Below are 17,058 nucleotides of genomic sequence, written 5' to 3'. Positions count from 1 at the left end.
ACCACTTTTGGACATACAGTTCATGTTTAAACCCCACAGCAAAATCACGATAAAGTCAAACTTTCCTTGCCTATCGCCTATTACGATAAAAGAAAAAGAAAAAAAATAGTAGATCAACAAGCTCACAATCATAGCATTGTGAAATTCGTGACACATGAGCTTGTAGATTGACTATTTTTTGTACACCAACATTGTACAACAAAATATAATACAGGGTTAAGTGGTTTATCAGATGAATGAATTTAGTAAATACAAATACATTAAAAAAAATTAAATCTTACCCCCCTATTGATATATAAGAAATTCAAACACCTAATTCTCGATTATTCGATTGACCTACACGAGCAAGATTAAGTGGGTTATATATTTTTGGTTAACTGCCCAGCCCTAGTGAATATTGTCATGTTTTCTGTGGTGTGCAAGAAAACAAACATACAACACTTCATATGGAAACATTTATTCACAAGTCTGTAGACACTGGTATTACACACACACACACACACACACACACACACACACACCCAGACGCGCTCACACGCACACACACATACATACACATCTATGAAACTGCCAGTGTCCACAGCAGTGAAATGTAACAAAAGGTAAAACTATAAACAATTAAACACACATTTTAACATTCAAAATGTTTAAGTCATAAAAAAAAGAAGTAATTATATTCAAATCATACGTCAAGTCACATAATATCTCATTTCAACAGAGTGGGTGACAGTCTTCCTTTCAAGTTAATCAGCTAGTGGCACCGTGTGTGTGTGTGTGTGGTCAGTCCGTGTTATTGTTATACCGCAGTGCTTCCCAACCTTTTGTGGATGAGGGTTGAGGGCCTACTAGAAAATCTCCAAAGTGTTCGTGGCCCACCCATCTGACCACTTATAGCAGCCAAAGCATGTTTATTTTAATGATGAATCAATCGATTGTATTCCGGCGTGGATCAGTGGAACTAATGTAGTATTATGTGAAGTTTCTATTTATCAATATTACAATGAAAACACATTTTTCAAGGTTTTAAAGAAAAAGATAAATACATTTCTTTTTTTTATAACATTGTTATATCATTATAATCTTAGTGTTTTGCCATTTTGGCCCACTTACAATATCCTCATGGCCCAACAGTGGGCCCCAGCCCAGAGGTTGGGAATCGCTGCTATAGAGGGCGTGTGTGTGTGTGTGTGTGTGTGTGTGTGTGTGTGTGTGTGTGTGTGAATGTCCGTCTCTTCATTACATTGCAGTGTGTGTGTCTTCTATACACACTTTGTCTTCAGTAGGAGACACGGTCCTGTCAACCAGGCGTCCTTCAATGTCACGCAGAGTCTCTGAGTGAGAGGGGCAGTGGGAAGACTTTGACTCGTTGTCTTTGTCGGGACACTCTGTCACGGAGTCAATGCTGGGCCCAGATTCCCATTGGCAGTCAGTGGGGAATAGAGGTTTAGAATGGGACTCAATGGGCGGTTTGGCGCTACGCTCTGGAATGCTTGGAGAGGATTTTGAACGGGTGTCAATGCGAACTGGCTCGTGTGGAGAGGACTTTGACATGGAGTCCGTAGGAACTGGCTTGTTTGTAGGGGACTCGGAACGGGAGTCAATACGACCAGGCTTGATTGGAGAAGACTTGGAGCAGGAGTCAACACGGGGCCAAGAACTGGAGTCAATACGAACTGAGTCGTTCGGAGGGGACTTTGAACGGGAGTCAATACAAACTCGGTTGTTCGGCTCTGACTTTAAACGGGAGTCAATACAAACTTGGTTGTTCGGCTCAGACTTTGAACGGGAGTCAATAGGGGGCCAAATATGAACTGTGGTGTTTGGAGAGGACTTTGAACGGGAGTCAATAGGGGTCCAAGAATGGCAGTGAGAGTCAACGGAGAGCTGAGGCTCCCAGTGTGAGTCAAAGCGAAGCTTGGAGTCTCTGCTAGCCTTGTGTTCTATGGGAGAGGAGGATGGCTGGCCTGGGTGACTGTGTTTGTGATCTCTCCGCTCAATGGGTGATTTGTGAAGGAGGGAGGGATGGCCGTCCCTGGTGGGAGGATGAGAGGAACGGGCGTAGGGGCGGGGAGGAGCATAAGAGGAATGTTTACCTAACTGAGGTACGTCGACAGGTGATGTTTTAGCTAACCGGGTTAAGTCAATGGGGGATTTTGTGCCCAACTGAGGTGAGTGAATGGGTGACATCCAACTAGACGCTGTCTTCGCTCTAGAGGAGGAGCCACTGGAAGTTAAACTCTCTTCCCTGGATGAATGGAGGTCAAGGGAAGAGTCAGAATGAGTCGGACGTGAATGGGTATGAGCAGAACCCATAGTGGACGTGTTACTGTTGGAATGACGCTCTAACGAGAACGGCTGAAAGTCGACTGCTGATCTGTGACCAGAAGTTAAAGAGTAGGTGAAATGTTTCTTCAGAGTAGAAATAGGAGGTATGGGCTGGCTGTCCTTTGGTAGAAAGGAGCTGGAACTGCAATGGGAGTCAATGGGGAAAATTGCAGCGTTTGAAGGGAAATCTGCAGGAGAAATGACACTGACTGAGTCAGTGCTGGTGGACTGTGACTCACTGAGAGGAGAGTGCACGTTGAGGGGCGGGATGGGAGAGAAGGCCTGGGTTTTAGTGTCCTTGTGCTTGAGGGGCGGTGGGGTGTTTCTATTGGTCAGTGTAAAAGCCACATCATCAATGCCGTTTTCCTTGGCTTCTCCCGGACTGTTCTTGCTAAACCTGTGGAGCGGAGGCGGAGAGGAGACTGCTTTTCTCTTCCTGTCTGCCTTCTTCTGATTGGCTGGAAGTGGTTCTAGAAGCAGACAGAAGTCTGTGTCGTCGTCTGAGGACGCGGTGGCAGACGGCTGGTGTTTGGGTGGCGCTGAGAAGGATGGGGAAGTAAGCTGTAGGACAGAGTTAGGACTCTGGGAGACAACAGGTGATCTGTCACTGCTGGGATCTGAGTCAACGCGTGAACTGTGACTCCTTTGATGCAAGTCAACGGATGAAATGTGACTCCTGGGATCTGAGTCAACACATGACTTGTGACTCCTGGGATCTGAGTCAACACGTGACTTGTGACTCCTGGGATCTGAGTCAACACGTGATTTGTGACTCCTGGCATCTGAGCCAACGCGTGATTTGTGACTCCTGGGATCTGAGTCAACGCGTGAACTGTGTCTCCTGGGATGCACGTCAATGGATGGACTGTGACTTTTGGGGTCCGAGTCAACATGTGATTTGTGACTCCTGGGATCGGAGTCAATGGCTGAACTGTGACTTGTCCGTTGCAGGTCAACGGCTGAACTGTGACTCCTGGGATCTGATTCACCACGTGATTTGTGACTCCTGTGATGCGAGTCAATGGCCGAACTGTGACTCCTGGGTTGCGAGTCAAGGGGTGAACTGTGACTCCTCTGATGTGACTCCGCACACGATCTGTGACTCCTGAGATCTGAGTCAACGGGTGAACTGTGACTATTGGAACGAAAGTCAAGGGGTGAACTGTGACTCCTGGGATGCGAGTCGACGGGCGATATTCTCCCTCTGGGCTCCATGCTGGATGGTATGTCTGTGTTCACACCCTGGCTGCTCTGGTGGGTGTGGTTGCGGTGAGGAGGGATGTTTGTGGGGTTAAAGGTCGGGGAGAGGTTTAGTTTAGGGTTGGCCAGGCCCTCCAGGTCACTGAGAATGGCTGCTAGGAGATGGGTGTCGGCAGAGACGGCGGTTTTGTCCTTCTTCTTTCCGTCCTCGGTTTCTCTCTCTCCATGCCTCATCCCTCCATCTCTCTCTCTACTCCGCCCCTCTCCTCCTCCTCTCTTCTTTGGCCGTGTGTTCAATTTCTTCTTTCTATTGTCTCGTTCTTTCTCTTTTTCCTGTGGCCTAACGGACACCGCTTGACTGACGGAAGCGTTGACATCATCTTCACGGCTTTCGTTGTTGGGGGGAGGGGCGGGCTCATCATCTACTTCTATATCTGTATCGTCATCATCCTCGCTATCAAGGAACGTGACGGGGTCGACGACAGCTTTCGATTGGCCGCCGGGCTCGCCGTCCGATTTATTGGACGCCCGGTCCATGATGTCGACGGGAAGCTCACTGATGTTGATGCCGAGGTCGTCGGCGGCCGTTCCCCCCGCACCCGGACCGGCCAATGGGAGAGCGGGGAGCTTGGAGGCGAAGTCGATGGGCTGATGGTTGCTAAGGCCACTGAGGGGGCTGCTGTTGTTGTAGCGGTCGTCGTCGTGGCTACTGTCGCTGTTGATGGTGATGATGACAGGTGCACTGGGGGAGGGGCAATATTGTGTTAATAACGATAATATTCACCTTAATGAAGTTCCCCCGTCTCTTAGAGCTCCTTAACCACTTAAACCCTATACATCAGTTGAACAGGGTCCCCCAGGGGTCCATCCTCGGCCCCCTCCTTTTTTTCTCTCTACACCAAATATCTTCACCAAAAATAGCTTCAATAAGTTCAACGCGTTGCAAAATGCGACACGTTGTGAGCATGTAGATCGGCTATTTTTGGCAAAGAGTGTAGAGGGAAAAAAGGAGGAGACCAATTATAGATTGAATAGTATATACACATAGGGTTTAAGTGGTTAAGGGCATGTTTCATAATAATAATAATAATAATAACAACAATAATGTGTTATTTCATCGATGGGGGTTCCAAGATAATGGAAACTACAGCCTAGCATGCTGAAATAGAAGACATTGTTTTGCATTAATTATCTTGTTACCAAATTACCAAACCTGCCTACCGATGACGTCACTGGTAGGCAGGTTTCTGAACTGTCCACAACCCTCCTCTGAGACACAGTGAGTAGACAGAAATGGTGCCATCTTAAAATGAGCATTCGTGAGGACCAAATATATGAAGACATGGTTGAAAATGGGTGACGTGCTCCTTTAAGCTGTTGTTTATAGCACCGCTTCTCAACGTCAGGTCCGGGGACCACCAGTGGCTCCAAATGGACCCTTAGGAGGTCACTGAGGATTACATTCTAGATTGGGGTCCCAGAGATAAAACAAATGGTATCAAATAGGGGCATGCTGGCCTAATGCAAATCAAACTGGGGGTCCTTGAGATGAAAAACTTTAAAAAAAAAAGAATCACTGGTATACTGTCTGTGTTTCTAAATGAGGTTTACCTGTTATGCTTTGGCTTTCTGCTGCGTTTCCTGCGCCGTTTGTTGCTAGGAGAGCGGGGTGTGCTGGAGGCTAAGGTTCCCTCATAGATGATCTCAACACTGGGACTCCTCTCCTCTCTACTCCTCCTACTGCTGACAGACAGACAGACAGACAGACAGACAGACAGACAGACAGACAGACAGACAGACAGACAGACAGACAGACAGAGAGAGAATGACAGAGGAGTTATTGTTTTCGTGAGAAGAGACGACAGAGATAGAGTCAATGGAGGTAAAGCTAAAAGACAAACATATGAAACTCCTTTTACAATAATTGAAATGGTTTTGTTGTTACGTTTTGTGTCAATTTATTAAATGGCTTCATTAAGTAGACATATAATCAGTGGTATAACGAAAGGTGAGCAGGTTGAGAGAAACAAACCACTTCAGGGTGATAAAGAGCCCCTTGCTTCGCATCGGGTCTAATCGCTCGGGTTTATTTCTCAACAATGACCGGCTCACCTTTCCTTATCCCTAGCGTAGCATTAACTGCAAAGCTTCAGTGAACCAATTGATAAATAATTGTATGACCGATCCATCATATGATTCATGGCACATTTAGATCGATCCATTAATGTAGTCGCATAATCAATGTTAAAAATCCATTTATCTCACCTCTCTCCTCTGTCTGTCCTCCCTCTCTCTCTCCGCTTCCTTCTATCTCTCCTCCTCTCCTCCAACCCTCTCTCCTTCCTCTTGTCTCCACGGCAACCGGAGGAGGCCCCGCCCGGTCTCCAGGTGGGGTCTTTTACGCTGTCGTCCAGGTGGCGGCTCTTGTACTTCCTCTTCCCGCTGGGCTTGTTGTTGTCGTCGCCGCCGTGGTGACCGCACCCGGGGGAAAGCGGGGGGTAGGGGAGGGGGGAGGAGAGAGGGGAGGAGGAAGAGGAGGAGCAGCAGGAGGAGGAGCGCCGGTGGGAGAGGTTTTCCGGGGAAAGGGGAGGAGCCCAGGGGGATGCCGGGCAGAGCCTAGCGGGGCGAGGCGGCGAGGGAGTGGATGTCGCACTGGAAGAGACAGAAAACAAGGTTATTATGGTCAGTGGTGGAAGAACAGACACACACAAATAACTTAGTTACTAACTGAATAGCTCTGCCATTTTTTACATCGTTTAAAATCTCAACCGACAAATACCACACCGACAAATACCACAAAAAACTAAAACTAATGGAAGCTAAACTAAAGCTAAGCCTTTTTAAAAATAATCTACAAGCTCACAACGCGCTGCTCCGAACGCATTGTGGGCTTGTAGATTGGCTATTTATACTACTAAATTATACTTTTAAACATTTATGGAACTTTTTTTCAATGTCTGAAATTCTTTTGACATTTTTTCTGAACGAAAATATGTATTTTGTTAGTTCATTAACTCATTCACTGCCAGAACTTTTTTATTTTTGCGTTTGACAAACTGCCAGAGATTTTTCATAGAAAAAAAAAGTACTCAGGAGCCAAGATACAAAATGTTTAAGTTTTAAGTTAACAAGGAAGTGGATTGGAGTCTAGATCTTCAACAAATCATATCTCCTTGGTCTTTAGGTTAAAAATTAAATAAATAAATAAGAAAAAAAAAAAAAGAAAAACAAATTGAAAAAATTAAAAGTCGTTTTAGTCGTTCTTGGCAGTGGGGGCTTAAAGGACAAAAGTCGTTTTAGTCGTTCTAGGCAGGGAATGAGTTAAAATATTTAAAAGATATTTTGAAATAATAAAAAATATATATAGGTAACGTAAAAAGGCGATATTTACTCACAAGGTGACCTTTAAAATCTAACTAAAACTAAACTGAAACTGAAAACATGAAGTCAAAACTATAATAACCTGAACACTCCGGGGAGAGAGAGAGGGAGGAACGCTCTCTCTGACCCTCTCCGCTCTTCATCTTCCCCCTCTTCTTCCTTGTCACAGATGTCCTGTCTCTTCCTCTTCTTCCGCTTCTCTCTCTCGTGGGCGAGGCAATTGGAAAGCAATACTGTGATGCTGGAATATAGGGATGCAATACTCAATCAAACTATTTATCCATAATCCAATAATCAAAATAATCGCTCTTTGGAGGAAAAATGTAAAATTTGTTTTAAAAATAGAGAAAATGGCCGATCTACAAGCTGATCACTGAGCTTGTAGATACTAGTCTATTTTCATAATTTTGGGAGATGCTGTTGTAGCACAACATATTAAATAGGGCTTAAGTGGTTAATCAGACTAATCAGTTAAGTGGATTTTCAATAAATCTATTCAAATTTGTTCACGTCGATTTGTTGATATATAAAAAAGAATATCCCGCAAAAAGTGCTTCTCGATCATTTGATTAATCGAAAAAAGTAATCAATAGCACAATGGCTAGGAAAATAATGGTTGGTTACAGCCCTACTGGAATACCTTGTATTGTACTCTTTCTCCCTCTGTTCGTTCCTCTCTCTCTGGGAGGACGAGTCGTCTCGAACGCCCGATGAGTGTGAGCGTGCACGTGACCCCGAAGAGGCGTCTAGTGCACGCTCCGAGTCCCGATGGCTGCCTCCCTCTCTTTCTCCGTCTCCCTTTCCGTCTGCATGTCTGCAGGACTGTCACCATCATGAGATTTTAGTTGACGATTAATTGTCACACTAATAATTGCGATTGATGAATTAATTGTGTTTTCTGACATTGAACATTGGAACATAAGATTAAAAGATTACACTTCTGTTTGCCTTTTAGGCTTTGTAAACTAAAACTGCACAGGGCATATATTACAAATAACTTACACAAAGAAATGACTGACAATGACCCTAATTAATATAAATAATGTACTATGGCCAAAACGGGCCATATATACATAATTTGTTTATTAATTTTATACTTTCAAAAACGTTCTAAATTTGATTAAAAACTAAAGAACTGGAGAGACAGGGAAACTTCTGTTACTGAACAAACACTCTATAGCAATGATTACTATCACAATATAGAGCTATTTAACACTTATTGTAAGTAAACATTTTACTTCTTTTTATTTCCTCCAGCTGGTTGTATAAAATGAAACGATTCTAATGATTATGCAAAGATAATTGTGATGGGAGCGATTATGGAATAATTGTGAAGAGGCCTTACCTGTCTGTCTTTCTCTCCGTCCGTCTGTCTGTCTTTTTCTCCATCCGTCTGTCTGTCTCTCTCTCGGTCTGCGTTGGACGTTGCTGGCGGAAGGGGAGAGGGAGGGCTAGGGGAGAGACGGAGCTCAGGGAGAGGAGGAGAAGGAGGAGGGAGCGTCTTCTGCTCCTGCTCCTCTTCCTCAGTGTCAGATGACAGTTGGACCAGCTCGGGTGTCCTCTCTGCCATGGGTTTAACATAACCCACGATCTCACACGCCTCTTCCTCCTCGTCATCATCTCCTCGTCCTCGTCCTGCTTCTAGAAATCACAAGAATCAATCTTTATTGTCACATCACATTACGAGTTAAGTGTTTTTGGCATTGAACATATCAATGAAAATGACCATCCTGTTTAGCTCTTGGGCTATAGTCCTTAACTCTTTGCCTGGCATGGACACGTCATTTAAACGGCCTGCAGTGAAACGGCCATATCTCTGCTAGATCTCCGTTCCTCCTGCTTTACGGCAAAACAAGCCTCATTGAAACGGCCATAGCTCTTGAATGGAGGATCGCGACAGGACTATTTTTTCCCCCTCTACTACAACAACCCTGTGCGTGTAACGAGCCCATCTCCGTGAGGACGGTGGTCACAGAGAATATTCCATGATTTTTCGAAGGTACAGCAAAATCGCTGTTTTTGCTGGCAGCAGTGGCACACTATTACACTATTGATCTGGCAGTCAAAGACTTAAGAGGCCGTCTTAGGTAAAGGTATTTTTATTATATTTTAAATATAATAAAAAAAGAAATAAAAAAAGAATAGCAGAAATAGCCAATATCCAGTATTTTTGAACATTTTTCAACAGATCAATTCATACAGATTAATGAAAACTATTCTGACGAAGAAAACAAAACTGCAATCAAGCGATTATGTAATAATTACAACAGGCCTACCCGCTTCCTCCGCCTCCTCATTGGCTCCTCCCTCCTTCCTGGGGGGCGGGGCGGGGGGGCTGACAGACAGCAGCCCCGGCGAATGGGAGCAGAGCTCGGCCACGGAGGAGGAGGTGAAGGAGGGACCAGGCGTCTCGTCATCGTCCCACGCCGATTGGCTGAGGAATGAGGAACTTCCTGTCTGGATTATGTCGTCGTCGTGGTGACTGCTACTTCCTCCTCCTCCTCTCCCGCCCGCCTCCTCTTCTTCTCCCTCCGATATGGAGATCACCGAGCCGTTGTTGGAGGAGTCTGTATCGCCCTCTGTTTCGGGCGTGTCGTAGACAGCCTGGGTTATAGACATTAAAGGGGGGTAAGTCAGTGGTTCTCAAAGTGGGGTCCCGTGACCCCCAGGTGGTCCCCAGCAAAATTTGCTAATAAAGCATCAAAATCTGTTTAAGCACTGTTTAACCCTATATATGTCGGCTATTTCAAAATAGCAGATCTACAAACTCACAACGCGTTGTGATGCCACATATTTGTGAGCTTGCAGATCTTTTATTTTCAAAAACATCTTGAAAAGTTGTTTGGAGCAAAAGAAATGGGACCCTTACAGAATTACATTATGAATTAATAACTTAAGTAATTAATTTTTTTAGAGAATACCGTAATTCCTCTAATACTGCCCTCTATTCAATTAAAAGCCGTCCGTCTATTAATGACCCGGGGCGTCATTGACACAAGCAGTTAAAAGCCGGTCTTCCAATAAAAGCCTCTCACAGAGGTCACAAGAGGGCGGTGTTTACTATGATACCCCGAGACCCGCCCCTGACCCCATACTTCCTCATGGAACACAGGGTGCGCAGCACAACACAACAACAAGACAGCAGAGAGCAAGCTAGCATGGCTACTAGTATAGACAGACGCAAGTTTGATAAAGTTCAAAGAGGAAGCTTTGCGGTATGCGGTGGAGCATTTGGGAGAGAAAGCCACAAAGCACTTTGAAATTGATGCTAAACAAATCAGATATTGGAAAAAACAATAGAATGAGCTGATGGCAACTGACAAGAAAAGAGCACCTCTAACTGGAGGCAAGACGTTTGTCTGTCGTATATTTTGTCTGTCCGCTTCCTTCCTCTCTCCTTCTGTCTGTCTTATTGTGAGTGTACCCCTCAGTTGAGGTCATAATTTGCACTAAATTGATTCATTTTGTTCATGTAAGCTGCATTGATTATTTGTTATTATAGGAAATACCATCTTATATATATATATTGTTTTGTTATGTATCTGTCTGTGCAGTAAATACCATATAAATGGTATGGTGTTAATGTTTACCAAGAGAGTAGGCCTACCTCAGAATTGTTTTGTTTCTTACCTTTATACCAGTATTGTGATTGCACTATTTTACTCAGGTAAAGTTACTTGATTTCACTTTGAAAAAGTTAAAATGACCAGTTACCACCTGTAACTGCACTGTTTAAACAAAATGGTGATTAATTCATTCTGATCCGTTTGAAAAATAGAAATATAGACTCTCTCTAAATATGCGTCCTTTCAATAAAAACCTGGTACCCGGTACAGTTGAAACAAATAAAAGCCTGGGTCACTATTAGAGGATTTACGGTAGCCGATCTGCAACGCGTCGCAATGCGTCAATTTTAGGTCACAAATATACTCATTCATACTCAATCCCAACAGTGTCTTTTCTGCCTTTTCTGTGTCTTAATGTTAACCCACTAAGACCTGAGGCCGATTCTACAAAATGTCTTCCAAATCCTAACAGTTTTTTTAAAACATGTTGCTACATCAGTGGTTCTAAAACATTACCATGTCAAGGACCGCCAAAATTATATGTATTTGGCCGCGGACCCCCATCTCAAAATAGGGGACAAGGACCCCCAGACGCAAATATTTGAGTTACAAATGTTCGCTTTAAAGAGATAAGCAAAAAAAACAAGATTTTCCAAAAATAGCAGATCTACAAGCTCATAGCGTGGCACTCGGTGCCGCGCTATGAGCTTGTATATCTGCTATTTTTGAATAGCCAAAGAAATCTAAAGTGACACAGATGCGCCCCCTGGCCTTAGTGGGTTATAAAGGTGTCTTTATCCAGACCTGCATGTCGTATCTCTCCAGGTCGAGGGGCGAGCGCGCGAAGCTCAACAGCTCGTGCAGGAAGTGGGCGGTCCTGGCCAGCAGGAAGGGGCGGAGCTCGTCCTCCACGGCGGGCGTGTCCTCCAGGCCGTGGCGGCCCAGCCGCGCGCAGATGATGCGCTGCACCACGTCCACCAGCGAGGCGTGAGCGCCGTACAGCGCCGTCAGCTCCCGCCGCAGCCAGGGGCGGAGCCTCTCCAGGTGGGCGGAGTTGCGGCGGAAGCTGTCGGCCGTGACGGGCCGGTGGTGGCGGTCCGAGTCGGCCCCCGCCACGCCGCGGACCCGGAACCCCGTGGTGTAGAGCGCGCGGCGGAACGCCACCGTCTCTGACTCCGCGCCTCCTGTCAAAGATCATGACATTTTTTACTTGGCCTTTAATTGTCACACAAATATTTGCGATTAAAGGGATAGTTCACCCCCAAAATGACTTTTTTTCTATTGATTAGTCACCCCATGGAGACTTGAATTCATGGATATTTGTGTTTTTTTTGTCGCATTCCTAAGCCAACAATTTGATGACAATTTGGTCGCTGCCTACCGGTCCGCTGGTCATCGAATTATTGGCTTAGGAATGCGACAAAAACAAAACAATATCCATGAATTCAAGTCTCCATGGGGTGACTAATCGATAGAAAAAAAGTTATGTTTTGGGTGAACTATCCCTATCACTTAAAAATTGTTTAAAAGTAGTGAAAATAGACGATCTATAAGCTCTCACGCGCGTCGCATCATGACACGTGAGAGAGTCGTATTTCCCAATGTTTCGAAAATGTTTGCAAATGTATGAACATTTTTCAACGTGGAAACGATTGAAGGCTCTGCACTATAATTGTGATTATCTCAAATAATTAGCGATGAGGCGATTGTGCAACAATTGTGACAGGGCCTACCTCTTCCTCCTCCCTCCCAGGCCTCCCTCTGGAGGCGCCGGCGCGTCGCCACACGCCGCACGAGCCGTCGCCACGTCCGGGCGTCGCCCATGACCGCGGCGGCCGTCGCCCCGTCGAGCGCCGGCAGTCCTCCAAAGATCAAGCCCCCTTCCTCCAGGAAAGACCCGCCTCTGACTCCGCCTTCTCCCAATATCATCCTTCGCTGCTCGTCCATGAAGAACTCCTTTAATTGTGGTACAAATAAAGGTGAGTAAAGGCGGTTACACACCGGTGAATATGCGAATATACGCAAAATTCGGACTCGTTCCGAATAATTAAAAGACGCTTTTTTCGCTCCGCGAAACTGGTGTGGAAGCTTGCATTGACTTTATAAGGTTTTTAAAAAAAATGTATTATTCGCATGAAAAAAATCGCACCGGTGTGTAAGGACCTTAAGAGTTTAATTGTAATTTTTTGCACTGGAGTAGTGAAATAATTAAAGGAGAATTTTGCCCTAGGCGCTTTCCTACCTAATGTAGCAATAACACTGCACCGACATCAGACGGTCCACACACGACAGATATATACAAGAAAAAACTATTTTCGAGCGACAGAAATAAGCGGATCTAGCCAAGCGCCAAAGACGAAAGACTCCCGTTTAGAGCGCGTTATGAACTAACTAGGGGTCCTGGACCACTCTTATGATGAGTTAACCTCAAATAAAGGTAGGAAAACGCCTAGGGCAAAATTCTCCTTTAAGGATGACTCCTTAGACAGAGACAACAGTTTTCCCTGGCCCATGACCAGTACCAATAATCTAAATGAATAATGTACTATCTATGGCAAAACATGCATTACATAAATGGCATCAGGACCTTACCTCCAAGGGAGGGGGTATGGGCGGAGTGGGAGGCGAAGCGGGAAGGGCGGGGACGGGGGGAGCGAGGTACCACTCCTCCCCTCCTCCTCCCCTCTCCCCCCTCCTCCTCCTCCGCGTCGTCGTGGCTCTCCTCCCGTCTCCTCCTGGGCCCTCGTCTTCCTCCTCCCCGCCGGCTCCTCCCCTTCCTCCGCCTCCTCTCCTACGCCTCCGGAGCGTCAGTCTCCGCCCCCGGCCTCCCCCCCTGCCCCCCCGCTCGGCGGCGGCGACGGTCAGGTTGCCGGGCGGTGGCGGCGGCGGCGGAGGCGGGCGGAGCGTGTACTCCTTGAAGTCGTCCTCGGCGCGCACGGAGTGCAGGATGGAGGTGAAGGGCTGCTTGCATAGCGGGCACTCCGCCTTGTTCAGACTCCACTCCTATGATGCAAGAAGGAAATCGATAATCAATCATTTTATACAATAATCCAGTGGTTCTCAACCTGTGGGTCGGGACCCCCAGGGGGGTTCGCCCCATAATTTTGGGGGGTCCCTCCCTGAATGACAGTGAAAATGTGACCTTAAAAAAAAATAAAAAAAAAGACCAGAAAGAGGCAAACATTGTGAAAATAGCAGATCTACAAGCTCACAACGCCTCGCGTTGTGAGCTTGTAGATCAGCTATTTTCACAATATTTATCTGTAGAACAGAGTCAAACTAAATGTAATGTCTCAACTCCTACAATTACAAGTGCTTGTCTGGGTGGGGGGTCCCCAGTTCAAATATTATTATGTTAGGGGGTCCCAAGTTCAAATATGATTATGTTGGGGGGGGGTCCCCAGTTCAAATATGATTATGTTGGGGGGTCCCCAGTTCAAATATGATTATGTTGGTGGGCGTTCTTTTTGGGGGTCGCAGCCTGAAAAGGTTGAGAACCACTGCAATAATCAATTGGAAGAAAAAAAATTGACGATCTACAAGCTCATAATTGTGAGCTTGTAGATCTGCTATTTTCAAAAAATATCAAACAATGCTTAAGTTGTTATTCAATAACTGACAGACAGACGCCACTCCTATACACAACGGTCAAAGGTTTATTTAATAAGGTTTAATTAAAGTTAATAAGGTAACTTATTAAACGTCTTAATGACCAAGCTCAGCGGCCTTGTGGTTAGAGTGAGCTTTGTGAGCTTTTTTGTAGATCTACTATTTGTACTATTTATTTCACATGTTTGAAAATATATCAACGATTTACACAAATAAATAATTGCTTTTATGGTAGTAGTTGTGATGTAATAATTGTGACAGGCTTACCTGAATGCAGTTGAAACAGAAGCGATGCAGGCAGCAGTCCAGGTAGGACAGGTTGTTGAAGCGATCCAGACAGATGGGACACTTGGAGTCCGGCGACGCGTCTTCTCCCGACATCGAGCGGAGGTTAGCGGCGTTGGAGGGGGCGTTGGAGGGACGGGCGGCCGCCGCGGCGCTTTTCTTCCGGGACGTGGTGGTCCGGGACGTGGTGTTCCGCCTCCGTCTCCTCCCCCCCGTCTCCTCCTCCCCCTCCTCCTCTCCCGCCGCTCGTCCACCCCGTGGACCTCTGGCTGCTCCTCCCGCCGAGGACGACGACGGTGCGGTCGCCCTCGTGGTTGCCGTGGAGGAGGTCGCGCCGGCCGCGTTGTCGCGGCGACGCACGCGTAGCTTCATCCGTGTGGGTGCCATGGCCTGTGGCGTCACGTCCAAGCACTGCTGGACTGATGAGCCTCATACACCAAACCTGACGGTAACATGTTTCAACTGAAGTTAGATTTTTTTTAATGTTTTTTTCCACTTAATGCCACATTACCAAACCTGGTAAAACACATTTAAAATGGTGTCCATATTTTGGGCATGTCATTATAGGCATTTGGCTCCGCCCCCTCAGCCAAAAGCACACCCTGCGTATGTCACTGATCACATGACCTCAATCAATTCTCCAGTTCTAGGCAACATAGAAGGGGGTGGGGGGCTTTTTTCAGTTCAAAGGTGTATCAAAGACATAGTTCAATGTTGAAAATTAGTGGTGTTCCACTTTAAAAGGCAAAATAAAATGTGTGCGATGTGCGAGTGACGTCATTAAAATAGCGTTCCGCCCCCAAAAAATCACCATTACACCCCTGCATGTATGTGTCAACATGTATGCAATCTGGGAACCCATCGGCAAAAAACTATAATCTGTCTTGAGAGATTAACATGTACAGTATGTCATGAACAGGGCTGGGCAATTAACCGAAAATATAATGCCACACAGTATGTGTTCATTGTCTTTACTGCTGCTGTGAATGTCACCCCATCACGTGCAGAGAATGTGGTTCATGCGAAGCTTGTGGAAAAGTGGAGATACTGTACAAAATACATGTTTTCTGTCAGAACTGTTAATTGACTATGAAAGTAGATGACAAGAGCTGACCCCATATAAATCCACGGTATTAATGGCTATGAAGTTTGACAAAGTTTAAATCAGTGGTTCTCAAACATACCAAGGACCCCCACATGTATACATATTGGGACGCGGACCCCCCAATTTCAAATGCTTTGTGCCAGGGATCCACATAAGAGAATATTTCTGATGTTAGCTTGAACTACAGATGCACCTATAACAGTGGTTCTAAAACCAGGGACCACCAGTTTGGGGCCACACAGACCCCCGTAATTCAGTGTACAAACGGAACCAAATGGACCTGCAAGGGTTCACTTCGTTCCACTTGAGTTACAGACCAATAAGGGTCCATATGGTTCCTAATCTAACCATCAATAATTTTGCTAGGATCCCTGGCTGGAGCCCCCTCAAGGACCCCTTGCTGGGGGTCCCCCAGACTCCAGTTTGAGAACCACTGATCTGATACTGCAGCCACTGCCAGGTGGTGAAAGTGAAACCATGATTGAGAAATAGTCATTCTTACATCAATTGTTTGGTTTCACTTCTAGTCCATGAAATAATAGTGACATTAAACGTTGCTAGGGACCCCCTGGAACCCCCTCAAGCAAGGACCACCCAGTCAGACCCCACTTTGAGAACCACTGGTTTAAAATGATAAAGTTGATCATCATCATCATTATTATTATGACATGTTTTAGCATATGCTGCTAACGTTAGCACAGCTGGTTTGCTCTTCAACACGTTCACTCAGTCACATGTCACACACACAACCATAGAGCAAACATCACGGTTTATTATAATTAATATACAATAATAACCAATAATAACACATAAACAAACAGAAACACAACGGTGAGAGATGTGTTAGCAGGTTAGCATGATGCTAGCAGCGTTAGCTGCCTGAGCGGTTTGTTTACCTAATAGTTTTATCTTCTTTTTTTTTATCTTCTTCTTTAAACTATTCCTCCATCCAGCACGTGCACTTTCTCTTCGTCCGGAGGGGTTTGAGTATGAATTAAGAGGGTTTTTTAATGAAGAAATAAAACAAATCAAAACATCTCATCTTGCATGTCGAGCTCGAGAAGCAACCATAGCAGTAGTTGGGAAGAAGCAACAAGAAGCCGGAATAAGCTACCGGATGTCGCCGTGCATTCTGGGAGAACGTGTTTCTTTTTTTTACCCTCCAGCTTGTAGTTCTTTGTAGTTTTTACCGGTGGGTTGCAGCTGTATGCCGCCACCTACTGTACTGGAGTGGAGAATGTAGTATTATTGCCCGTTTACCAGTGGTGGAAAAAGTACTCAAATTCTTTACTTAAGTAAAACTACCAATACTGCAATATAAAAATACTCTGTTACAAGTAAAAATCAAAAATTAAAAATTTACTTGAGTAAAAGTACAAAAGTATTGGCATCAAAATCTACTTAAAGTACCAAAAGTAAAAGTACTAAATATTTGAAAATAGCCGATCTACAAGCTCACAACGCGTCGCGATGCGACGCGTTGTGAGCTTGTAGATCGGCTATTTTCAAATAGCCTAGGTATAAAATAGGTTTAAAGTGGTTAATGTATGTTTCATTATATCATAGTTTATATCTGAAAAGTAACTA

The 17,058-nt window shown here is 45.3% G+C and overlaps 1 protein-coding gene across 1 annotated transcript; it reads right to left on the bottom strand.

The window, feature by feature from the left end:
• Positions 1 to 441: 441 nt before the first annotated feature.
• Positions 442 to 16,527, bottom strand: LOC308101884 (uncharacterized protein). The gene is made up of 12 exons (XM_080451417.1): positions 16,368 to 16,527; positions 14,349 to 14,808; positions 13,065 to 13,475; positions 12,206 to 12,428; positions 11,277 to 11,656; positions 9,183 to 9,510; positions 8,252 to 8,547; positions 7,547 to 7,728; positions 6,989 to 7,147; positions 5,791 to 6,177; positions 5,137 to 5,268; positions 442 to 4,267 (listed from the first exon to the last, which is right to left on the bottom strand). The coding sequence occupies exons 2-12, from the start codon at positions 14,751 to 14,753 to the stop codon at positions 1,237 to 1,239; spliced, it is 5,934 nt and encodes a 1,977-aa protein (XP_080307543.1). The 5' UTR covers positions 14,754 to 14,808; positions 16,368 to 16,527; the 3' UTR covers positions 442 to 1,236.
• Positions 16,528 to 17,058: the final 531 nt, after the last annotated feature.

This window comes from Gymnoscopelus braueri (assembly GCF_963280865.1).
Source record: "Gymnoscopelus braueri genome assembly, chromosome: 15".
NCBI classification, from domain to species: domain Eukaryota; kingdom Metazoa; phylum Chordata; class Actinopteri; order Myctophiformes; family Myctophidae; genus Gymnoscopelus; species Gymnoscopelus braueri.
This window is presented reverse-complemented; position numbering and strand designations above follow the sequence as displayed.